Consider the following 25,807-nt stretch of genomic DNA (forward strand, 5'->3'; position numbering starts at 1 on the left):
GTTTCATGTCAGGATAAAATAAATTCATAATATTGATATTAAAACCTTAACATAAGGTTGTTTTAGATTTGGCCAAAGTAAGACTGCTACTGGCAAACTGCCACCAGTGCCAGGATATAAAGTGTCAGGCCAGAAAAAATATTAATACATTATAAATATTTAGATGTAAATTCATTCACCATATTGTGTGTATTGATTTTGCAATGAGAAGTTGCTGAATATTAATAGATAATTTTGTCTGTTAGATTCAAATGCTTTTAGAGCTTTTTTTTTTTTTGAAATGGAGTTTCATTCTTGTTCCCCAGGCTGGAGTGCAAATATGAAGGGTTGATTTCTCCTTGATAGTCGCATTAGAGAGGATTTGATGACCTCTGCAAAACACTCAGCCCACCACCAAGCATTAACAGGCCCCAGTACTTATTTTATAGATTATTCAACCAGTAACCAGGCAGCATCTTCTCTATGTCAGAGGCGATGCTGGACATGGTGCAGGCAGCAGGAGCCCAGCACGGGCAGCTCCCAGGCCCATGGAAGCCAAATCGCGTTCCCAGTGTTTTGTCAAGAGAGAAAACTTCCACACCAGCCATCCTTTGTATGATATTTATAATGTATTAATCATCCTTTCTTAATCTCCCTAAAACCCTCTCAGGCAGGCATTTACAGTCCTCATTCTCATCTTACAGGTGACATTTAGTACTGACAGTTGGAGGCCACCGGAAATTTGTAAACTATAGGAAGTCATCAGGAAGTATACAGATGAAACAAGTCACGTCGATCTAACTTTGGATGGAATATTCATAAAAACCTGCACCTTTTTCTCTCTCCAGTGCATTACTGGTAGTAACTACCACTGAAAAAACACAACTTATCCAGATCCGGAAGAAATGAGTGGTTTCTTTAGCGTGGATCATCAAGGATCCAGTTGGATGAACTCAAGGGTCCTGCGGCCTCACAGCATCGGGAGCTCTCTGCGTCCTGGGTGCCTCCAAAGTTTCTATGGCTACCCAGTTCTTGTCTCTGAACTCAAGACTGGTGGGTCTAACTCTACTCAAAAACCTCCCTTTGGAAATCTTTAAATGTTTCAAACTTACAAAGATCCAGCACTGGCCAATGAGTGCATCCCACAGCTCCCATCTCAGCGAACGGCAGCATCACTGCCGGCTGGAGTCCCTCCTCTCACATCCACACGCCATGGTCTGGGGGTGTGTGCATGGTGTGCATGTGTGGTGTGTGCATGAGTGGTGTGCAGATGTGGTGCGTGCGTGTGTGGTATGTGCGTATGTGGTGTGCACATGTGGTGTGTGGTGTGTGCCTATGGGGTGTGTGTCTATTTGTGTGGTGTGTGCATGTGGTGTGTGTGTGGTATGTGCATGTGTGTGGTATGTGCATGTGTGGTGTGTGTGGTGTGTGCATGTGTGTGTGGGGGGTTTGTGTGGTGTGTGTGCAGTGTGTGCATGTGGTGTGCATGTGGTGTGTGCATGAGTGGTGTCTGTGGTGTGTGTGTGGTGTGTGATGTGTGTGTGTGGTCTGCATGTGTGTGGTGTGTGCATGTGTGTGGGGGTTTGTGTGGTGTGTGTGCGGTGTGTGCATGTGGTGTGTTTGTGGTGTGTGCATGTGGTGTGCGTGTGGTGTGTGCATGAGTGGTGTGTGTGTGTGGTACGTGTGGTGTGTGTGTGTGTGGTGTGTGTGTGTGGTGTGTGTGTGTGTGTGTGGTATGTGTGGTGTGTGCATGGGGTGTGCGTGTGGTGTGTCTATGGTGTGTGCATGAGTGGTGTCTGTGGTGTGTGTGGTGTGTCTGTGTGTGGTGTGCACGTGTGTGTGTCTATGTGCACTTCCTAAGCACTACTAGACTCAAAAGCTTCCCAGACTGTGCAGTCTATCTTGGTGTAATTAACAGTTACATATTTACACTTAAAAATTTAAATTATGAAACTATGCTTACTTGAGGATAACAAAATTTATATATTTCAGAGATCTGGGCAGCTAACCTGCCAATGACCAGTTTGGATGGATGCATACAGTTTAGAGTAATATCTGGCTTCCTTAAATTGCAGCCTAATGGTAAATCTGTCTGGGGCTAATTCAACTTCACAGGTTTACTGAATCTTGAGAAGGACTCTCTAGGCTCATCTGGGTCCTCGCTGACCCTTGATAAGGAACAGTGAGGCCTTCAGAACCACAATGATGGAAAGAAGCCCTGCTGATGGCTCTGAAGAGAGAATGGAGATGGTGCCAAGTCATCTTCTGTAGAAATTATTAGAAATTTGCTGTGCAGAAGCTCTTTAGTTTAATGAGATCCCATTTGTCAATTTTGGCTTTTGCTGCCGTTGCTTTTGGTGTTTTAGACATGAAGTCTTTGCCCATGCCTATGTCCTGAATGGTACTACCTAGGTTTTCCTCTAGGATTTTTATGGTATTAGGTCTAACATTTAAGTCTCTAATCCATCTTGAATTAATTTTCACACGTATGTTTATTGCGGCACTATTCACAATAGCAAAGACTTGGAATCAACCCAAATGTCCATCAGTGACAGATTGGATTAAGAAAATGTGGCACATATACACCATGGAATACTATGCAGCCATCAAAAAGGATGAGTTTGTGTCCTTTGTAGGAACATGGATGCAGCTGGAAACCATCATTCTTAGCAAACTATCACAAGAACAGAAAACCAAACACCGTATGTTCTCACTATAGGTGGGAACTGAACAATGAGATCACTTGGACTCAGGAAGGGGAACATCACACACCGGGGCCTATCATGGGGAGGGGGGAGGGGGGAGGGATTGCATTGGGAGTTATACCTGATGTAAAGGACGAGTTGATGGTTGCAGCACACCAACATGGCACAAGTATACATATGTAACAAACCTGCACGTTATGCACATGTACCCTACAACTTAAAGTATAATAATAATAATAAATAAATTTAAAAAAAAAGAAATTATTAGAAATTAGAAGTTAATGAAAAGAATCGAGTTCTAGGAATGTTCAGGAGTGTATGCAGAAGGAGAAAGATATGACATATAACTTTTACAGGAAAAGACAAGAAAGGGGTCATGAATACAAGATAAGGTACAGGTTCCCACACCAAAGATAAAACTGTCTCTGAGGGACTGGAAAGCAAATAAAGGAAGAGACCTCGAGAAGAGCAAAGAGTGGGCAGAGGAGAGACAGAGAGAAAGACAGAGATAGATGATTCAGACAGAGGGAGAGACACAGATAGAGAGAGACAGATGGAGAAAGAGAGAGGGAGAGATAGAAAGAGATAGTGACAGAGACAGGGAGAGACAGAGACAGGGAGAGATATGGAGGGAGGAGCCGCAGCATCTGGAATGGAAAAAGCGATGTTGCCCGTGGAAACAGGGTTTGTCTGTTAGTTTTTTATTGTTTTCAAATAGTTTAAATGCCCAAGAAAGAAACCCTAACAAACCACGGCAAAGCCAGGTGGCGGAGAGCACAGTCTCTGTGGGCCAGAGGAAGGGCAGGAGGCGGGCAGCCCTGGGGAAGGGAAGCCCCAACCCAGCAGGCTAAGGTGTGGGCACTTCCTCTACGTGGATGAGGAGTTTGCGATTTCCACTTCCTTCCTGGACACATGGAAACGTGACTTTGGCTTCCCGGCACACATAGCTGCTCCTGTGGCTTTGGGCAAGGCAGATTCCTGCCCCTCACCCCAGTGCCATGCGCCCTCCTCAGCCCTCACTCCCCACAACCATATTCTGGTTTCAGATCCCCAGGAAATGATTCTCTGCCCCTTGCAAATGCACTGCCCAGCCAGTGTGAGCGGCAGCGACCTCAGGACCCTGAGGGAAGACTCACCTACATTTTAACAAAACGAAACTGCATTTAAAATAAGAAACGAACTCTCTAACCACAGCAGGTATGAAGAAAAAGAAGCACAGCTTAAAATTTAGATACATTAGGATTTCTTTAAAAGAATTATTTCAAAATCAAACGTAGTTAAGGACTCATAATTTATAGCTAAGCAGAATACAAATGAATACTGAAGGGAAGCTGCTTATTTGTATTTATTACTTTTTTTCAGGCTAAGTAAACCAGTTTAAAACCAATTATGACAGCAAGTATCAAGAAGAATAATGACAGGCCAAATACTTTAAGGCATAACTTCTGAGTTCCGGAAGATGGAGCTGCAGGTGCCTGCAGGGCAGCAAGCGTGTGGATCGGGGTCTAGATGTGGATCGGGGTCTAGATGTGGGTCTACATGTCAATGGCCCAAAGGCTCTTGGTCTGCGAGGGAGGTTCCATCATTTCACAAATGTCAATGACTTCAGAGACAACCTGCAACGCTCACAGAGCCATGTGAGAACAGAGACTCTGGGAAACTGGGTTTCTAGCTCGAGTCAGCCTTGTTCAAGACGAGATCTGCCAATGGCATCTGTCCTGGCCTCTCCAGTCACTGTTCCCACCAGAATGAAAGGGCTGGAGGTTCCCACTGGGGAAGAAGACCAGAGAGGATACTGCCTGCACTCTGGATTTTCAGTACATTGTAAGACTATTCTGGCATTAAATGCAGTTAATACAACCCACAGTCTCTTAAGAGAGGATTTTAAATAAATTATCCAAAGCAATCCTCAGTCAAATACATTTGTTTACTATTTTATTTACACATGACCTTCATCTGTAAAAGCAAGACTCAAATGAGAAAACAAAAGCAAGTGAATGTGGCTGTTCAATGTGTTGCTGAAATGAAAATACCTATTTTTAGTTATCAGTTATGTTATAACAGGTCTCCATGATAAAACAGTTACGATGTATCAAGACGGAGCTCTGACACTGTGTGCTCTTGGCACTCATCAATAAAATGAGGAGCCTTCAGTTGTCTCAAGAATCAAATTATATAATGGACAGACGTGCACTAGAAGCTACAAAGGAGTTTACCCACGTTAGCGATTCCAGGGACACTTTGTGACGCTGCAATCAATTTACCAGCCAGGCCTTGCTGAGATGAGTTGGATGCTACGAGCACCTTGGAGTGTCCCAAGGCGGGACATAACTTCCGTGAAGACATATGGCAAAGAAACTTCTCTAACTGTTTTAAACCCTTGTTATTCAATGATTATTGAATTAGGGTCTGCCTATTAGGGTTCGAAGAATCCCTAAGTTCCATAAAAGGCCAACTGGTAAACAGGCTGCGCTGGCAACACGTGCAGTGATATGGGTCCATGGCAGGCCTCCGACACCTCAGCCCGTTCCTGTGTCTCCAGTGTCAGTGGTAAGTGGTCCAGGCTGGCACATGCCGTGCCAGCCACCTCCTCCGAGTCAGCACCTCTGAGATGAGCTGGCATGAATATCTCAGCTCTGCTCAAAACCAAAATCAGCCCAGTCAATCAGATGTTTAACTCTGGGACTTGAATTTGAAAATATGGAGCAAATTAGCAGCAAATGTTAAAGGACATGGTTACACTTGTTTTGAGGAGAATTCAATCATTATTCATGCAAACATTTAGATGAAGTAAGCACAAAGTGCTGGTTTATTTTAAAACCTTGCAACTAAAGACAATGCAGAAAAAGTGCATTAGTAGAAAAACTGCAGTTCGGCTGGAGGGCGAAGTGTGGTTAGTATTGCTGCACCGTCGTCAAATGGTTTGCCAGATGCTCCATGGCCACGTTAGTCAGGTGCATCAGGGGAGTTGAGTGGAGGTAGATGGGGCTCTCTGCACTGAATGTGCAGCTTTTCCATAAATCTAAAATTATTCTCAGGTAAAACATTTACTTAAAAAGCCATCCTTATCAATGAAAAGACAGGCAGGGTAATACTGTCTTGATGTCTGGAGGTGAACTTGGTTTTATCTTTTCATTTCCTTTTAATGGAAGAAAGTCCCGTCAACACTGCACGTGACATGCATCCAACATGTGTAGGTACCTGAAGCCATCAGGTTTTTAGTTTGCTTGCAGTTCTGATGGTCAGACTCTCAAAAGTAAAGCTGTTTAAATCGATAAACTTCTAGACATTACACATTACATTTGGTCAGTTTGGGGAGAATGGTACTGGTGGGAATTGGAAAATGAAATTGCAGAACTATAGCATTCAGCCATAAATTTATATTATGGACCCCACTAAAGCAGGCTGCTTATTTTTAAAATAAAACTTGGGAGACATCAGGGAAAAAAAAGCTTTTAAAATTTAGAAATTAGAAACGTCTAAAAAGAAGGTTATATTTTGTTTGCTTCTTGGCTTCTTCAACTACATAATTTATCCTCTAAGACACAGAGCCTCTGCATCCCACCTCCAAACCAGCTGGCATTTGAGGAAGAAATAAGCTCTACAATATCTTAATGGCTATTTGAACTAAACAAAGAAGTGGGTTAATGTATAAATTTGGAGCAATAAATAAGCAATCTACAAGCAGAATCCTTTCCAACCATGTAGAAACAGCAAACGGCAGGACCAAGCACTGTCTTTGTCCTCCTCCAAACACGAGATGAAGCTTCCCCCTCCTACAGGAACAGCCCTCCCGGCAGCCCCCTCTTCCAAACACCAGATGTAGCGTCCCCCTCCTACAGGAACAGCCTTCCCAGCAGCCCCCTCTTCCAAACACCAGATGTAGCTTCCCCCTCCTACAGGATCAACCCTCCCGGCAGCCCCCTCTTCCAAACACCAGATGTAGCTTCCCCCACCTACAGCAACAGCCCTCCCAGCAGCCCCCTCTTCCAAACACCAGATGTAGCTTTCCCCTCCTACAGGATCAACCCTCCCGGCAGCCCCCTCTTCCAAACACCAGATGTAGCTTCCCCCTCCTACAGGAACAGCCTTCCCAGCAGCCCCCTCTTCCAAACACCAGACGCAGCTTTCCCCCACCCGGCAGCCCCTCCCTGCGGAGTGTCAAAGGCATCCTTACCGGAGGAGTGCTGAAAACATAGAAGGACGGGCCCTTCAGCGCTAGGAACTTGGGTCTGAAGGTTTGAGAGGAGTCGGCTCCTTGGAGTTTCTCATTTACCCACCCCATATGCACCACCTGCAAAGGGAAACCTTTGAAAATTACAAACCAAGCCTTAATGAGGGCATAATGTCACAGGAGCAGAGTTAAGCACATGAGCAAGCCGTGCTCCCACCAGGTCAACACACCCAGAATCAGGAGATGGGAGAAACGTGGAGATGTCCAATTTTCCAAATCAAGTTCACACAATAGGAATGAATCACATCTTGAATTAAAAATTCAGTTTTGCATTGAACCAGGTTTTACATATGAGCACTTTCAGTTTTGGCAAATGGGTTTCTCAGCTGCCTTAGAGTTGTTGGTTTCATTTATCTTTTAAAAAGGCTGTATTGAATTATATTCTATTAGAAGGTAGTATTTCAGATTTTTCTATGAGGTAGTAAAAACAGCTAATTATATTTTTCATTCCTAGAGTGAACATAGTAGTTGGCATATATGGAAAAATAACCGTTTCCCTTTATGGTTCAACTTCTTAACAACAATGAAATAACGCAAAAATACTAGATTCTTACAATGAGCAGTGAATATTTTTAGCCATATAAAATCCAAACTATAAAAATCAGAATATGATTCAAAAACATTTAAATAGTAATCCAATTTAATAATTCAGTGCATGAATTCAAACTATTATTGAAGAAAAATTCATGTTATCTAAAATTTTAATGTGACACATATTTTGTAGTGAGTACTAGGAGCAATTTCATTATAATTCTTTCATTTTCTCACTCTGCTATTTCAAGGAAAACCAATGAACATATGCTTAGCAGTAAACACTTAGAAAAATAAAAATAAGTTATCACAGAGATCCCGACCACTTTACCAAACGACACTGACCGATGAGCTATGACAAGCTGAGAACCAGCTGGGACCTGACACCCGTCCAGCGTGCAAGCCCCACACACCACGAAGCGCCCTCTGCTGGACCGCCTGGGTAAGTCCCGTCACAGCCAGCACGGGATCCACCGAGGGCAAGTCCTGCTTCTGTTATTTGCTTGATAAACCGCTGACGGTCTTCACTCTTAAGCTGGATGAGACTTCCCGGGACGTCGAGAGGCTGGACGACAGAATCAGAGTTCTACGAACGGTATTTCTAGCAATGGGAAAGAAAATTACCAGCACTGTTCTGCAGGGCGGGGCGCGTAGCCGAACAGCTAACATCATCGTGGTTTTTCAGTGTTGAATACGAATCACCGAATGCGTTAAACGTTTTAATGTTGTCTTTCTTGACTGTTCTGGATTTACAAGGCTTTTAAAAGTAACCCAAATATTTCACTGGATCATGAACTTCCAAGTTCCTAATGGGTTATCCTTACGTCCCATGGAGGCTCAGGAACCACATCGATGTGGTGTTAATATGATGATAACAGAGGACGACTTTATCTCCCCAGAGACCCTCCCCAGCAAAGCACATTTAACATTGCCAAGGCTCTCTTTTTCCATCATGAAATGGGATAGAATTATAGATCTCACGTGAGAACTGTGGGAATTTCACAGGGTACCACAGGAAGCCCCTCGTAAGGCACTAGCTGGGGGCAAAGGCCGAGGACATTCATACCTGGAAAAGCCACTAATGTGTAATTTACTCCTCCAGTGTCTGAATTTGAAGCCAAATACACAGATTATTTAAAAATATCTAATAGATTTTTTTTTCCTTTTTTGTCTGGTTGGGTCACATATTTTTGTTGGTTATAACACTTGCATTTATACTCTGTAAATCACAAAAAGCTCCATTTAAAAATGCATTTTTTCTAGCAAATTTAGCAGATGCTCGATGTTTCCATAATTAATGTGAATTCAATGAGTGATTAATTCCAACTCGCTACTGCACGAGTGCAGGGATTTGTACAGTTTAAGATAGGATTCATTGAAGCACAGTTACTATAAAAACAATTATAGGATTCATTGAAGCACAGTTACCAAAAACAACTAATTGCAAACACGGAGGCTTCCACACGGTCATGAAAAGAATATTACGTGGGCAGTTTGTTCAGCAAGAAAAGAGTTCACATTCCAGGAGGACCAGGCACACGGCCCTGAGCAGCTGCCTGGGTCATCTTACGTGCACTTGAGTGCATTGCTGAAGCCTTGAGGAGACCGTATTAGGCCAGGTTTCACAAGCAATGATGACCATATCTTCAAATCCAAATCTTCAGGAGCCTCTGGCCACCGGATAATTGCAGCAGGCAAAAACAAGTTCACCGTATTTGTCAGGATGGCTGAGTGGAAGACCTTTCTCTTATTGATTAGCATTGAAGTGTGGAACCAGAATTTCTAGAAAATGTAGGAAGTTGCTTGAGTCCTAAATTATTGCAAACTTTTAAGAATCAGCAACAAGCACAAAAAGTCTGGTTTGACCCCATATTTATTACGAGGAGTCACACCAAGATCCTCGTCAAATCACAGAGTTAGTATGAAGGAGGGGTAGAGAATAATCACATCCAGAAAAATCAGCAAAATAAAAAACGAGGGAATGGTGAACACATTCCCTCTGCAGGTCCCTGGCAACGTGGTCTGAGATTCTTTAACATTCATAAAACAAATATTTCCTCTGATGAGAAATTCTAAGGGTCAAAGCCTGATTAGATTCATACGGGGTAGAGAGATTTAAAGTGATATTTTGCTTTTGCCTGTAGGGCAGACAAACTCTGATGGTTTTACTTCCTTCATTTCCCCAGCCCTCCCCATCACCACCCTGGCCCCAGGCCGGAGTCTTGCTCTGTCGCCCAGGCTGGAGTGCAGTGGCACGCTCTCGGCTCACTGCAACCTCTGCCTCCAGGGTTGAAGCAATTCTCCTGCCTCAGCCTCCCAGGTAGCTGGGATTATAGGCGTGTGCCACCACGCCCGGCTAATTTTTGTATTTTTGGTAGAGATGGGGTTTCACCATGTTGGCCACTCTGGTCTTGAACTCCTGGCCTCGTGATCTGCCCGCCTCAGCTCCCTCATTTTTTAAGTCATGTGTTCACATACTGTTGAGTTTCCCTGATCTTACTCTTTCTGTTCACGAAACACTTAATCATACACTGCAATTTAGATTTCACAAGGGATGAACTGTGAACAGGAAACTGAAGTGCAGGAACTTAATCTATGACAGGGCTGTAACACTCAGGAATATCTAAATACAGAGGACAGATGGGTGAGAGATTGATTTACATTACAGGTAGATCAAGGGAGAGTAAGTTGGAAGTATGCATTCTTGAATTCTTGGCGAAAATAGAGAACTTGGGATTGTTTTTCTAGCATGGCAGCAGCAAGCCTTCTTTTAGGAGGACTGCTTGATCACGCGGTGGAATTACCATCTAATTCAGATTCAGTAGAGTTACTCTCTTTCTGAGGAGCTCCAGGTACCAGCTGGAATCTGAGCACCCAGACCTGGGAGGCCCCATGAGCTGCACACCCACCTCCCTGCCCCAGGGCTGCTCTTTCTTCCCCCTGGGCTGGGACAGTGTTGGGCTCTTCTTCTTTTCTGTATCTGGTTGACACAGTGTTTGGCACAAAGTTCAAGGAGAGTTATGTATCAAGGAGTGAATAAAGAGCTACTGTAAGCCCAAAATGGCAATAACAGACTGCCAGTAATCTGAAATATGTTAGTTGGATGTGAGCTTAATTAAATCACATATGTAATTGAATTATGCTAGATTTAGTGAAGAAATACGTTATAGCTTTGCTATTGTTGGAAACATCGGATGCTTTCTGAATCTTTCTTGGGTATATGCAGTTCATAAATAATTTTAAGCAAAGCTAATTTTATCTTCTACATTATGAATTTTGTAATTACACGTTCCAAGAAGTGTGTATTACACTTTTAGACACATGTCCCTGATTGTACCACCTTAATAAAATTAAGATGTCATAACCATTATAATAAATATATTTTTTAACTTTTCTGATACCATTTCTATAAGAAAGTCATTTTCTTTTCACCTGATCAGTCAAGATAATCAAACGTCCACCAGATGATAACATGCAGCTGGTCTTTTCCTTTAGCTAGAAAAAGCCAGAATTACTTGTGTTATTCAGGGTTTTCTGCAGGGGGTCGGGGTGATTTGGCGATTAAAGCATCAATATCTACGTAAATTAAATTTCAGGTTATTCAAAAATAAGTTTAATTTGGAAAGAAATAGGGCTGCTTGCTGTTTGGTGGGGTGGGCATATGTGTGTCTGCAGTGTTTGGTGGGTGGGCATGTGTGTGCTGTGTTTGGTGGGGTGGGCATGTGTGTGTCTGCTGTGTTTGGTGGGGTGGGCATGTGTGTGTCTGCAGTGTTTGGTGGGTGGGCATGTGTGTGTCTGCAGTGTTTGGTGGGGTGGGCATGTGTGTGCTGTGTTTGGTGGGGTGGGCATGTGTGTGTCTGCAGTGTTTGGTGGGTGGGCATGTGTGTGTCTGCAGTGTTTGGTGGGTGGGCATGTGTGTGTCTGCTGTGTTTGGTGGGGTGGGCATGTGTGTGTCTGCAGTGTTTGGTGGGGTGGGCATGTGTGTGTCTGCAGTGTTTGGTGGGTGGGCATGTGTGTGTCTGCAGTGTTTGGTGGGTGGGCATGTGTGTGTCTGCAGTGTTTGGTGGGTGGGCATGTGTGTGTCTGCAGTGTTTGGTGGGGTGGGCATGTGTGTGTCTGCAGTGTTTGGTGGGGTGGGCATGTGTGTGTCTGCTGTGTTTGGTGGGGTGGGCATGTGTGTGTCTGCAGTGTTTGGTGGGGTGGGCATGTGTGTGTCTGCAGTGTTTGGTGGGGTGGGCATATGTGTGTCTGTAGTTATGTTGGTGTTGTTTGGTGGTGGTGTTTGGTGGTGTTGTTTGGTGGTGGTGTTTGGTGGGTGGTCATGTGTGTGTCTGCAGTGTTTGGTGGGTGGGTGTGTGTGTGTCTGCTGTGTTTGGTGGTGTTGTTTGGTGGTGGTGTTTGGTGGTGGTGTTTGGTGGGTGGGCGTGTGTGTGTCTGCAGTTATCTTGGTATTGTTTTCAGGTTAGTCTTTGTCCCAGACAAAAGTGCTCTGGTTTGTGTGATAAATTATTTGGTTATTTTTTATACCAGATACGAGAGTCTAAAAATGCATACATTATGCTTTTTGTAGATTCTCCTAATTCTGTTTTTCATGTGTTTTTGTTTGCCAATTTCACTGGTTGTTAAATACTTTTATTTATCTTTTCACAAAAATTTTTTTCACATAAAATTCACATTTTTCACATTAACAATTATCTCACAATTATTTATTAAATACCAAAATCAAGAATGAATTGTTCAGAGTGAGAAGAAATTTTCTTTCTGTTTTAAAGGGCCTAACGTCTTAAATGCAAACTCCTAACATTTGTACAACACACACCACTTTTGGAGAAAACGTGAAACCATCCTCCACCAAAAGCGCATCCGGATCTAGCAGGGCTAGTTCTTCATCATCCTACATAGTGAAGCTCAGTTCTAAGATTAATTTCCAAATAAGCTACTCCAAGCCGCTAAGTAAATTCAAAGTTGTATAGAACATTTAAGGTTGTAAAAAGGACCTTAAATTACCCAGTACAACTTTCTTGTATTACAGATAAAGAAATTAAACCTCTGGAGTGAATTTGTTAAAATTACACCACCAGATAAGGGTCTGGTCAGGGTTATTAGGTCCACGGTTTGCCTTTGGCTTTTTGCTTTGTCAAACAAGGCCACCCAGATGGATGTGAAACACACAACGTTTAACATGTGGTAGAATTTCACCAAGATGAAGCAAAAACAAGGCCACCCACTGCCTCTGAGGTCTCCGGAAGACAGACGGTCCTTCAACGTGCTCCGTACCAGGAGATGTGCTCCCTACAGGTTTTTATGTTTCTCTGAACTATTATTTCATCATCTCTTGTGAGTCGATGATAAGGAGGATTAAATTCCAAAGTAAAAAGAAAATGCCTTCCTCTCCGGAGCAGTGCTCTTTCCAACATGAGAAGTAATTCCAGAACAGCTACGAAAGTCAGCATGTTCTCTGAAGCACATAAAGGCCAAGTCCGTAAACGCTGCCCATTCCCACGCACGCTCTCCACCTGTGGGCATCGCCGTTTAGCATCAAGGATCTGTCTGCAAGGTGACAAGCCCTCTGGGGGCCGGGAGAGGATGGCTGTCCTCGTGGCAAACAAACTGAGAAACAGAGAAGCAGCAGCCAACACTGAGAAACACCAGAAGCTGCGGCTCCTCCCAAGATCTCGGAAGAGTCTCAGGTTTGCCATAACGAGGATCTCAGGAGACATTCTGCTAATTTGAGTGTGTGAATAAGACACAATATCAAATGGTGAATAAGACACAATATCAAATGGTGAATTATTCATAGAGACTATGGCAAAACTTTGGCCCACCGTCCCACCAGCCTTGATAAAAAGGTGGAGATAAAGTGTTTCCTGTGTGAACCATAGAGAGATATGCACTTTGTGGAAAAGCTTCAGAACTTCTGTTACAAAAACACATAGTAGGGAAATTATGCATAAGAATATGAAACGAATCCTATATTAATTTGAAGAATTTATAGAAATAATCATTAAATAGCTATGCAAACAAAAATAGTTGATGGTAAATTTAGAATACTATTAAGAGATAAAAGATTTAGAAGAACTATTTATTCTGTTTCTTTTCTAATGTAGAAATGTTGACTAGAGAGGTTTAATTTAAAACACAGCCCTATTTTCCCATTCTTTTAGTAAATATTTGATAGGCAGGAGACCTCTTCTAAAGTCCTCCATCGTGAATTCAAATATTCTTGCTAAGCACTATTTTGTGCGCTATTTAAAGCAAATTGAACACGTTTTTCTCAGTTTTCTTGAGGCTATGATGCATGTTTCTTTAAGCCCATAAGAGATATAACCAAAAATGAATGAACTGTAAGTAACATACTCCCTTACATTACAAGTTAAACCGTAAGTTTATTATAAAGGAAACAGAAGAATAACACAGTGGCTTAAAAGCTGATTTGCCTGATATTCAAACAGCTTGATTACAATAGAGTTTTCCTAAGTACTCACAGACCTGGGAAGTGAGCAGAAAATCAGGCCTGAGGGTGGCTACAAAGGTAGCCATCGTGAATCCAGGACAACGTTAAGGGCATTGGGCTCCAGGTGAACAAACTGCCTGGATCTGGGGATGGCAGGATCCTATCCACCGGCAATAACACCCATTGGGTCAAAGCCCTCCTGAGAGTGAAGCTTTCCTAGTAAGGATTTTATTTAAGAAAATAATATAATGCTTAAAATTTCAAATTGCACAGGTGTGTCATTACAAAGCCCTTCTCAGTTTAAACAAACATATCTAAATCATCATTTAAATCATGATTTCTTACAAAAAAACATAACTGCCAATGGAGAAATCATCCATACACAGGAGATCAGAATGACCTATGCTATTCCCATAGACAGAGCATTTTTACAGAATTAACAGGGAGGGCAGAGACCACAAAATGCAGTCTGAAATGTGCTAACGTTTTCCTATCAACATTTCCAAATTAAATTTCAAACAACCAAAGAGACTGCTTTTTGAGATGTGTTTCATCATGAAGCAGAAAATACAAACCCTACCTGGTCGGAAGGAGAGCAGCATTTGTTCGCCATCTTCATCTGTGGAGAAAAGGCAGAGAGTCAGCGCCACAGCCACCAACACCAGGACGGCTCACCTGAGTGACAGCTGGAAGTCATCAGCCACACTCTGTCCTGGGAAACAGGCTTCTTTAATGACACATTTCCTATCTGAAAACCTAGCCAGAGTCAATACAAGCATGGCAGCAGTAGAAAAAACTTTACTAGCAGACTTCAATTCCTCTTTTTCAAATATCAGCATTTATGTAGGTGAAGTTACGGGAGAGCAGGTGCTTAAATTCCAATATCTGAGAAAAGTGAGGAAATGATTTCTGCTCTACATAACCTTCTGACAGTCAGTATTACTGTGATGGTAATTACGGTTATCACAGTTGATAATCTTTCTTTTATTTAGTTCACCCAATGACCTATGGAGGTAGATGTTGTTTTCCAAAATTTCATTAACGAGGAAGTGGAGGTGCAGAATCATAACACTCCCACAGCCCACAGCCACACAGCCCACAGCCCACAGCCCACAGCCACAGAGCCCACAGCCACACACACAGCCACACAGCCCACAGTCACACAGCCACACAGCCCACAGCCCACAGCCACAGAGCCCACAGCCACACAGCCACACAGCCACACAGCCCACAGCCCACAGCCACACAGCCCACAGCCCACAGCCACACAGCCCACAGCCCACAGCCCACAGCCACAGAGCCCACAGCCACACACACAGCCACACAGCCCACAGCCCACAGCCCACAGCCACAGAGCCCACAGCCACACAGCAGCGAGGTGGCTCGGAGTCCACATTTCCATTCTGAAGTGTTGGGGTGTCTGACTTCTCTGCCCTGCTTATGAGGGGTGATGTGTGAAATGATACAGAACTGAAGGGCGTTCCTTGTCACAAGCATTTCTGCAAATATGAGTCAAGCACCATCCTTTCTTCCCTTTCTATTTGTTCAGATAACTTTGGAATTTAAAGTGTCACATCTGAAAATTACGATGTTAGGAAGGTCCTGGTACTTCCTTCTATGGTTGCAGAAAGGAAGCCCCTGAGGTCTTTACAGGAGAAATCTCACACATTGCTGCTTCCCCCAGTGACAGGTTAACTTCTGTTTAGCAGCCACAGGAAGCAGCAAGGTTGCAAAGGAGATGTGGGGTGCTGGGCAGGGAAAGGCAGGGCAGGGGCAGGGCGGGTGCCTCTGCAGGGCTGCAGGGTGGGCCGTGCCTGGCCGGTCTGCAAGCTGGACCCAGTCTCTGCAGCCTCCAGGCTACGCCGGAACAGAGCAGGGATCGAAGTGCAATTACAAGGCAAGTCAGCTGGGAGGGAGCAAGGACAGTAAGGTCAGTCCAGGGCCCCCTCCAGGCAGGGCCAGTCCTGCCACAGTCTCCAGGCCTGCGGCCACGGCTCCATGTCCGTATCCAGACACCCACTACTCCAGGCAACTCCCACATCATCAAGTCTTTGCTCCCACCCCATCTCTTTTCATTTATCTTTAAAATGTCCTGCTGACTTTTATTATCAAACACATCACTGAAAGATACAATGTTTTTTCTTTTCTGGGGGACTGCAGCACAAATTTGAGAAGTAATGTTTTTGCTCAGTTATGCCTTTTTCTAAATCTTCATAACGTTTGGGGGAATTATACTTTTAACCCAATTGGGTTTCCCCAACTCAAAATGTCACATTGTATCAATGCATTTGGGTAAAATATAAAATTATGACGCATAACTATTTCTGTAAATGTATGTGGAGAGAAAGAGAGAGGAAGGGAGGGAGAGAGACAGAGGCAGACAGAGGGGAGGAGGAAGATAAAACCAGGTGGGAAATTCCCGGCTGTCAGACGTAGTCACACTCTTTGATTTGGAAACATTCTGATGGCTTGATTTTTAATGGTTATAGTCAGAGATTTGACACATTGAAACAAGTACATGATTTTGTTTAGGGTTAATCATCAATCATCAAAAATCTGATGTCTCAATTATTTTTCATGCACAAACGAACATCAGCAGAGACTCAGAAACAACGTGTGCTCACGTTCTGAAGGGTCAGCTCCCTGATGTTGGCTGAGACCGCCCGCAGCCAGTCGGCGCCATCCTGGGCCGTGTAAAACCGGAGGATCCCAGAGCTGACTCCATCCAGGGCGAGCACCTCGAACGCATTCCACCTGGAGGAGGGGAGAGAGCTGTCCAGGAGGCCCCGCAGCGAGGGGCGCACGCCTGCCTCCGTGAGCTTCAAGGCTGATGCAGGGCTCTACCCTGGACCCAGGACATGGGGCAAGTGCACCCCTTCCTCAGGCACCTCAGTACGGTCAGCAGGCTCGCTGAGACCAAGGCCAAACCCCGAATTCCCCTGGTAACAGGAGCTACTTCTAATTCGATGAAACATGAAAAGCAACTGCCAGGGGAAGAACAGTGCTCCGGAAATTTTGGAGTTACTGTCTGCAAGATTCTTACTGGTTATTCTTTCAAAGACCCTTTGGATGGAGCACTTAAAGCTCCTGATGGGGTGAGGCTGGAGCAGCCCAGGCACCCTCCGCACTCAGCATCCACCCTTCTCTAGAACCACGTGTGCGCTTCTGATTGACAGGGGAGCTTTGGGAGAAGCTGGGTCCCCTTCCATTGCTCCATGACACTCCACTTGCTGAGAACCCAATCATGGCCAAGTATTAACAACAACAAACCAACTGTCTCAAATTCAGTAGTTCATCCCTGTCATGCAACATCTTTTAAAAACATACATTACATATACCTATTTGCAAAAGAGAAATGTCATGTACACTTTTGTAGACTTTTTCTTAAGAAAATAGTGCATATTGGCTGGGCGCAGTGGCTCACGCCTATAATCATAGGACTTTGGAAGACTGAGGTGGGAGGATCCCTTGAGGTCAGGAGTTCGAGATCAGCCTGGCCAAGATGGTGAAATCCCATCTTTACCAAAAATACAAAAATTAGCCGGGCATGGTGGCACACACCTGTCGTCCCAGCTACTTGGGAGGCTGAGGCAGGAGAATCTCCTGAACCCGGGAGGCAGAGCTTGCAGTGAGCCGAGATCATGCCACTGCACCCCAGCATGGGCAACAGAGTGAGACCCTATCTTAAAAAAAGAAAGAAAAAGAAGAAAACAATGCATATTAATTTATATGACCCATAACACCTCCATGGTCTCAAGCCACTAACTGAAGATAAAATACAGAACAAAACAAACATATTTTGTTAAAAAAACAAGTCTTCACTGAGTTATGCTTTAATAATCTTTCAGATGTGAGTGTCATTGCTGCTTTCTTAGGCAGGGAGGGGTAGGAAACAGAGATGGTATAACACAGTTCTGCATATTTTTGAGCCAAATCTATCAGACCAGAGTTTGCTATTTTAAAAATCATTCTTTTTAAAAGCAGACATCCCTGTCTAGGGGACATTCTCATCTTAATTAGTGTTTCTTGAATCAGAATGTGAGGTTTATCTACTTGTAGCTGATATTCTGCCTGATGGCGATGAACAAGATACTCCTGACTTTGCAGGAGGACAGAGGTGAAGGTGGAGGTGACTGAGTGGAGCTGGAGAGGGGAAGAAGCCGGAGAAAGCAGGTCCCCTGCGTGGGGAGGGCAGGCAGCTCCGCCTCCACCTTTGCTCAGCCCTTTCTGATCTCCTTTCCTGGTCTTCCTGGTGAGCACCCGTCCCTCAGGGTCCATCGCTTCCCGTGGGGCCTTTGATCCTGGGTGTCTGCTATAACAAATTAATCTTTACACTTTAAAATGCTGGGAGACTATTTTAGGCACATCATGTAATATTCCACATGAATTAGGTGCTTATTAAATATTGAGAGACTTATATCCATACTTTTGTCCAAGTGTCCATTAATTCTTATTAAATAAGTGCTGACTAAAAATGGGCTCATCGCCATCATTTCTCATTTGTTCACGTTAACCGGTGTGATATACACAAAGCAAGGCTGACCTTCATCTAGTGGTAAACAAACAGCTGGGTCAAGCAGATTACTGAGGACAACAGCCAAGTTCCCTGGCTCCCCACATGAAGAGGGCAGAGACTGCTATTTTTAGGCACATTTTACATCGAGCTACAGCACGCACACACACACACACACACACACACACGCACACACAACTCACCAGTGAACACCTCCATAAACAGTCACGTATTCAATACTCTTGGCCAACCAACCCTCAGACCAAAAACAGACTTTAGAAGAATCTTCAAAAGTTCTCTGTGTCCCACCCTCCAATTATCCCCATCTCAGAGCTCTACGCTTTTATTCTTTCAGGAGAGCCTGTTTTTCTCCAAAGGCCTGAGGAGGAACAGGAGGTGGTGCCAGTGTGGGCCAGGGGCAGCTTTGCCTGGAGCTAGCTGGACTGGGGTGGGGCCTGCAGGGATCCCGGGGCAGCGTGGGGGTAGGGGCGCCCCCCTCTCATGAATCAGGGACGCCTGGTGGAGCGTGTGAAGGACACTCGTGGTCACCGCTTGGCTCCAGCTCACATGTGCTAACAACAGTGTCTTCTCGGGGAGTTGGCATTTCCTGATTCTCAGGGTTGGTGACGTATGCACCAAATGCATGGAGGACTGAACACCGAGCGCTCTCAACAGGGTCAGTACTGTGGTCATCCCCGTAAAGTCAGTGGTGAGAAGGAATCTGAGTCCTGAGTCCTAATTCGGCCTTCGGATGTTTACACCATCATTCATGTAGCGGGAATAAGACGTGAGGTAGAGACGGTGGGCCCAGGCTCCATGAAGGACCCTTTATCGATGCTGTGGTCTTGAGAAAGATCATCAGCTTTGCCCCCTGAGGCACTGAACACACGTAGAGCCCCAGAGGCTCACAGCCTCGCACGAGGGGCAGACGGCTGTGACCTGCAATGAAAAGGGAGGCGTCTGCACCCAGGCACGTTTATGCCGTAGCTACATGAGGCAGGCTGGACATCTCACTCTGAGCTGGGCTTTCCTTGTCCTTACGATGGGCTTCAAATGCCAACTCTACCATAAAATAGAAATACTGAGAGAAACAAATGGAATAACCTAAACAAAGTTATTTGTAAGCCCATGAGTACCACATAAGCATTATTAGTCTGTAATTTGTCAAAGAAAGCAATAAAAATTACATATCAAATGAACAGAAGCTGTGAAAGTTGTTAACAATAATGCTGATGGCAGATACTAACATGTTAACAAAACAGGGAAAGGAAGGTCACAGCTTGGCTTATCACTGGTTCACTGTTTGGTTTATTGTTATAGAAGCCGGGTAACTAGTGTAAGTTACACAATCTGCTTTCAGGCAAGTCTGGATGCGAGATCAGCAGCCGCTTCTTCCAGGGCATTTCTGGGCCTTTGCTTCCTCCGAGTTTCATAGTTTCCTCCAAGTTTTCTCCGTGGCTCACGGATGGAACCTGGCTTCTCTACCCACCTTGCAGTGGCCGCTCAGGCCTTTCAGGATGGTGTTCGTGTGGTCAAGGTCATTGTCAGAGCTGAAATCCACAGAGCGTCTGCTCAGGAGCTAACATGCTCCTTGACGGCCATGCGTGAGATTGTAGGAAGCTGCCGTAAGCAAAGCCACACCAAGCAAAGGCAGAGTGCTTGGTGCCCCGGGGTTCCCCAAGAAGAAACCAAGACAGCTCCGACATTCACTGACCGCGTTGGCACTTTTGAAAAGTCTACCCTCGTCCCAGGGTTTCCTCATGCCCTTAGAGAATTTCTGAATTCCAAAGAGAAAACTGAAAATAGAGTTTTATGCTCTAGGAAGTGAACTGAATCACAGTTTTTGGCTAAGAGAAATAAATTTATTCCAATAAAGTTCAAAGCACACGTCTTCATGTATTAGGGCATTACGGAACTGAAGTTACGTGCTCGGGTCTGCACCTCCCGTGGAGGACATCCAGTGTCTTTGGGCCACTCTTCCTGCGTTCCTGACTGTGGGCTCGGTGCCAGCCTCAACGCCAACCCTGCGGCTCCTGCCGGGAAAAGCCCCACAGCCCAGCTCTCACGCGTCCGGCCACACTGCCCGCCTTCGCTGTAGTCTTCAGGTCCACATCCAGAAAGGCCTCTGAATCCTGCCCAACCGCTGGGAATCTTCCTGTCACAAAACACACCTCAACAGATTCGACCCTTTTCCAAATCATCTGCTTCAGCGGAAACCAATCATAGAGCATTATCAGTTATTATTAAAGCCCCGAACCGAGACCCCTGCTACGTCTGCTACCAACGACCACTCTTCCAACCTCCTGCTCCACTTGTGCTGTGGGATTCCAGTAACTATAAAATTTGACCCTAAAAACTGAGAATTCTTAATTGCCTGTCAAAGCTTCAGTGTTGGAGAAAGGAAGTCAAAATGTGTAAATCACCTTTTTAACAAGCTGTCCGGTTTTTAAAGAATAAATATGTTGGACTTTACAAAATGTAACCAAGGACACTTTCATCCATAAATGATGGCTGGTGGCCCTCATTACCACCACAGCCTGTCACTCCCCATCGACTCTGGCCACCACCTCCCTCTGTGCCTGCGGTAACAGGGAGGAAAGGTGTGTATCGCACACACGCCTGTTTACTTAACTTTAAGCCTTCATGCTTTGGAAAATAAGGAGAGTGTGCATGTGTGTGTGTGTATTTTAGCTCATGACTGAAAATTATGAGTATTCATGAGACAGAAAGATAACGTGTATGTTTCAGAATTTGAAAAATCTTGAAATTTCATTCACATATTTTATTTGAAAACTGTCTCTGTAATATATTATTTTTTAGTACAATTTAGAAAAATATATTTTTTCTACTTCCCTGTCATGTAGTGGCGTTTCTAAATATTCCATATTAAATATTAATAAAGAGGGCTAATTTAAGTTCAGGAACGTCTGAACTTAATGGAGTAACTTGTTCATTAAAAAGTCATTGTGGGCTGAGCGCGGTGGCTTATGTCTGTAATCCCAGCACTTTGAGAGGCCGAGGCAGAGGATCACCTGAGGTCAGGAGTTGGAGACCAGCCAGGCCAATGTGGTGAAACCCCATCTCTATTAAAAATACAAAAAAAAAAAAAATAGCTGGGCGTTGTGGTGCATGCCTGTAATCCCAGCTACTTGGGAGACTGAGGCAGGAGAATCCCTTGAACCCAGGAGGCGGAGGCTGGAGTGAGCGGAGATCACATCATTGCACTCCGGCCTGGGCAACTAAGACTCTGTCTCAGGGCGGGGGAAAAAAAAGGCATTGTTACCAGAAATTCAGGCCACAAATAAAGTGTTCACTCGAGACAAAGAAAAGGTCAATAGGTCCAAGAAAGAGAATTTCCCCCGTGTGGTGTCTCACAGGGCACCTCCTCACCCTTCTCTGTCACTTCCCATTGCCTCGTGAGAACAGGGCTTGGGTCTTCTGAGCCCCTCACTTCCCCGGGCAGTGCTGCTGAAGCAGGAGAGGCAGGAGGCCCCATCCATGCAGGCCATGCCCAGGTCAGTGAGTGGGGCACTGGAGTGCAATGTCCAGGGACTCCCTGAAGGCCTCCCTGTGGATGGGAAGGACAGGAGGCGGCCTGCAGGGATGTCGCGCATGTCCACGCGTCTTGCTGTGGGGCCATCACAAGCCTGTGCGTTTGCTGCAGGCCTCAGCAGAGTGGGCGTCCTGCGCTTTGTTCTTTCCACCAGGGCCAGCACTAAGAGCCCTGGCACTCAGTAGGCACACATGCGTGTTTGCTTTGTGAGTAAATGTTTGAGAAGACCCAGCAGGATTCCAGCACCTGGCTTTGTCACGGGAAGGTGGTGTCTACACTCTCCTCTGCCTGCTGCCTCCCCTCTGCCTGCTGCCTGCTGGTAGGACTGACTCCACCCGATCTCAGCCACGTTGTGGGGGGTCCCTCATCTGACAATGGGCTCACACCACTGGGCTGTGAGAAGGAAATGGAGGAGGGAGGTGAAGGGAGGAGCTCATGCCTGGCATATGCACATTTAGCGCGTCCTCATGATCACTTTCCTCTCCACCGGGGACCATCTGGAGCGAGGCACGGTGCTGCACTGAATGGCTTGTGCTTCTTTTCACACCCGCACTGCCGGGCATGTCACCTGATTGTAAGAACTGGTCGTATACGATAGTGGCAGCAGTAGCTGTAACAACAACAGAGAACTAAATAAAGGCCATCACTCATTACGAGCTGGCTTTACCCTCGCAGTGACCCTATGGAAGAGCCACTGTCATTTCAACTGCCCAGGGTGCAGGACGGAGGCGGGGGCTTGTGACACAGGCTGGGCTGAACGGCTGAGTGTGGGGCCTGGGCCCAAGCTTGGGAACCTCTGGCCCCCACGCTGTCGACCAGGGCACTGTGCTCTCCGTAAGGAGGGATCCGTGGACACGGGCGCTGCGCTGCCCACAAGGTGGAATCGTTATCTGCGTTTACTCCAGGGAAGCTCAACCAGCATCCCGGGGCTCAGTGCTGCTTCTCGGTTATCTGAGATCCAACGAGACCAACTAATTGGCCTCGACCACCCAGGTGGGCACCCCCAGCAGCGGGCAGGACAGAGGGTGACCTGTGATCACAACGGGACTTCGCTTTTCATCCAGGTGAAGGTGTCACTCACAGAACTGTCCCCTAATCCTCTCAGCTTCAGCGTTGGCCTTTTCTTCTCTGTAAACTGCTCCTGAGTCCCGGCCCCCAGACATCCAAGTTTCCAGTGCCCGTCCCTCTGAGCCTGGCTGCCCTGCTGTCTGTTTATAAAACTGTGTCTGATACACCGGGCAGGTCATCCTAGCACTACAGCCTGCCTGAGTTTACTCACTCATCTTCGTTTTCTTTTTCCATTTCAAAGGATAAAACCTCATCATTAAACAGAATGCCTGTATCCTGGTAGCCTGCATGAACCCAGAGTGAAGATTATCTGGACTATCGAATGGAACACGGGTGGAGGCTGCACACCTGCCAATGAATGGAGCAGCAGAAGCCGCGGCCGCGTGCTTTTACCCAACACCAAAGTGGGCTCCTGTCCCCTTAGGCCACAGCTTCCTAAAACCAGGTGGCTCAGGGCCCGGGACACAGCAGCAATTCCTGGGTAACGTGAGAAAATGCAGAGATTTGTTGATAAAAGGAAGCCCAGAGCAGGCCCCCAGGTGGGCAAGAGCCTGGGCATGCAGGCATGGACCATGGGAGTGGAGGTGAGGGTCTCCCAGGGGCTGCACAGCTGGGCTGAAGCAGGCCTGGGTGAGAGAGAGGCGCTCCCCACACAGCAGGGACCCGCAGCCGGGGACTGGAAGGATCAGGGCCAGAGCAGGCCTTGCAGTCCATGTTCTCTAATCCTAAGAGAACCATATTTTATAAATGTCAAGGCCACATTTTAAGCACACATGTGAACATGGGTAACTCAGTCCATGACCACGAGGACCCCCCATCATCTCTAAAGTGTAGACGTGAGTGGAGCTTCGTCCCATGCTGGGAGGTCACAGGGCTGAGTGTGCACAGGAATGACAGAAGCCCTAGCTCAGATGTGAGACACGGTACAGCACTCAGCCCACACAGCGCAGCACTCAGACCCCAGCCATGAGACGCAGAAATGCCTGGACGCTGCAGGCGCTGTGTCATCCCCTGCACGGGGCGGGAGGCTGCCAGCCTCTCAGGCTGTCTTCCTCGTTTTTAGAACGGAGATCGACCTGCCCAGCAGAGCTGTGTTTGGAGCCACAGAATGCAGCAAAGTGACCTCACTTAGACCCAGCAGAACTTTAAGAGCGGCACCAGTACGAGCAGAATAATCACCAGAGAACTTGTTTATATTTTACACAAGTTTACTGTGAAATGAAATCATGTCTCAGAGGAATTAATTAATTCCACCAGATGGCAGACACAAGGCTGATTGCAACATGCCAGTGCCACCTTCCAGCCCAAACTTCAGTGGAGACCGAAGCTCAGCTTCCCCAGCTGTGGCTGCACAGACCCACACTCAAACAGGCCTGAGGAGCTGCTGTGGAAGCTGCAGGACTCCAGGGTGGATAAGGCAGGGAAACGGATTCGCACTTGAGCGGAGGCGCTCGAAGGCTGTCTGCCGTGACTCTCCTTCCCACACCAACGTGCTGCGGATTAGAGTCACACGGGCGGCTCCTCCGCTTCAGGAGAGAACACCCACCTGCAGCAGCAGACGCTGGACACCAGCGAGGGGCCGACTGTCCTCCACCCATCCGTGGCCTCAGCACAGCAGCCATCAGCTGGACAGGCTGTTACTCCTGTGAGAATCCTTCCTACCTTGGAAAGTGCACACAGTAGGTGCTCAATTCCTGCTTGGAAATAAATGCATTTTTTTGTTTGCTTTTGTTCAAGAGCTATTTCATCATCACTAGAAGAGATTTTGTATGTTTTGTTTGGTTTTGTTGTTAAGGGCAAACGCAGAATTAACTTAGGAAAAAACAAAGAACCTCTTTCAGTGATGATAAAATAACTCTTTATAAAAATGTACACACTGATTTAAAATACATAGTTGGGGGTGCTGAATGTACAAGGACATTTACACATCGCGCCCCTCTCTTCGGGCAGACGGGAGGCAGGACACCCGCTTTCCGTCCAGGGAAGGAACGCAGCTGCCTGTTACAGGTGCTGTAACGTGTGTTAATGAGCTTGATTATGGGCTCGAATTCCTCATGTTTGAAAAAACAAACACATTTTAAAAGTTCACTTTACATAATGAGTGAAGTTACTGTGAAAAATTCAAAATACAATCAATTTGAAACAGAGATAGATTTATTGTCTATAAAAGCAGAACAGTCTAAAAGATTCTTAGAGGCTAAATTTACTGGGACTAAGTCCTAACCTGAGACTTCTACCTCTCAAAATTTAGTTTTCTATAACTATTTTGCATAAGAGAACTTGCGGTTTTGCCTGTGGCTGAGGAAAATGAACATAAGAAGCCGGCTCGGTCTCCACCTTTTGTGTCAGTTCAGTCTAAGAGCGCCCTCTACACGCTGGGTCCCAGGTTTCTCTCGGTGTGAGCCTCGATGTATCACAGGCTTCCGTGCCCAGGAGGTCACTGCTATGGCCTCGAAGCCCTCCACCTCCATCTAGCAGAGCTTTAGTCCCTGGGCCTCTGCGTGTCTTTCCACACTGATGGGGTGACTCCAGTGGAAATGCCGCCTGTGTTCCCAGTTGGTGCTGGGGACGGAGCGTGGCGCGGCCCCACCCACTGCTGCCTACGCTTCTGATTTAACCTCTGCGAAGCTGGGTGACTGGCAGAAAGGGCGCCGTGTACATAAAGAACATTCTGAGTGATCATCCCGTTTTTGAGAAGCACACATTGTGTTCAGCAGTCCTCCAGGTCCTCTTCCAGGGATCAACCTTCATTTTAACATCCAAATCCAAC

At 45.9% G+C, this 25,807-nt stretch overlaps 1 protein-coding gene across 24 annotated transcripts in view; it reads right to left on the reverse strand.

Moving 5' to 3' along the window:
* The window catches only part of SNTG2 (syntrophin gamma 2), a 375,050-nt gene that overhangs the window by 87,725 nt on the left and 261,518 nt on the right, over positions 1 to 25,807 (reverse strand). For 18 of the 24 annotated variants that reach the window (XR_012422725.1, XR_012422723.1, XR_012422724.1 and 15 more), the window contains 3 exons: positions 16,528 to 16,657; positions 14,484 to 14,522; positions 6,862 to 6,978 (listed from right to left, as the gene is read on the reverse strand). Coding sequence is in view for 19 of the 24 variants with exons in the window: in XM_074012496.1 (XP_073868597.1) it covers positions 6,862 to 6,978; positions 14,484 to 14,522; positions 16,528 to 16,657 (286 nt within the window). In the remaining 5 variants the exon portion in view is untranslated. The remainder of the gene's footprint in view (positions 1 to 6,861; positions 6,979 to 14,483; positions 14,523 to 16,527; positions 16,658 to 25,807) is intronic. The other 6 variants (XR_012422722.1, XR_012422721.1, XM_074012486.1 and 3 more) reach the window with 2 other exon arrangements.

The sequence above is a fragment of the Macaca fascicularis genome, chromosome 13 (assembly GCF_037993035.2).
Source record: "Macaca fascicularis isolate 582-1 chromosome 13, T2T-MFA8v1.1".
NCBI classification, from domain to species: domain Eukaryota; kingdom Metazoa; phylum Chordata; class Mammalia; order Primates; family Cercopithecidae; genus Macaca; species Macaca fascicularis.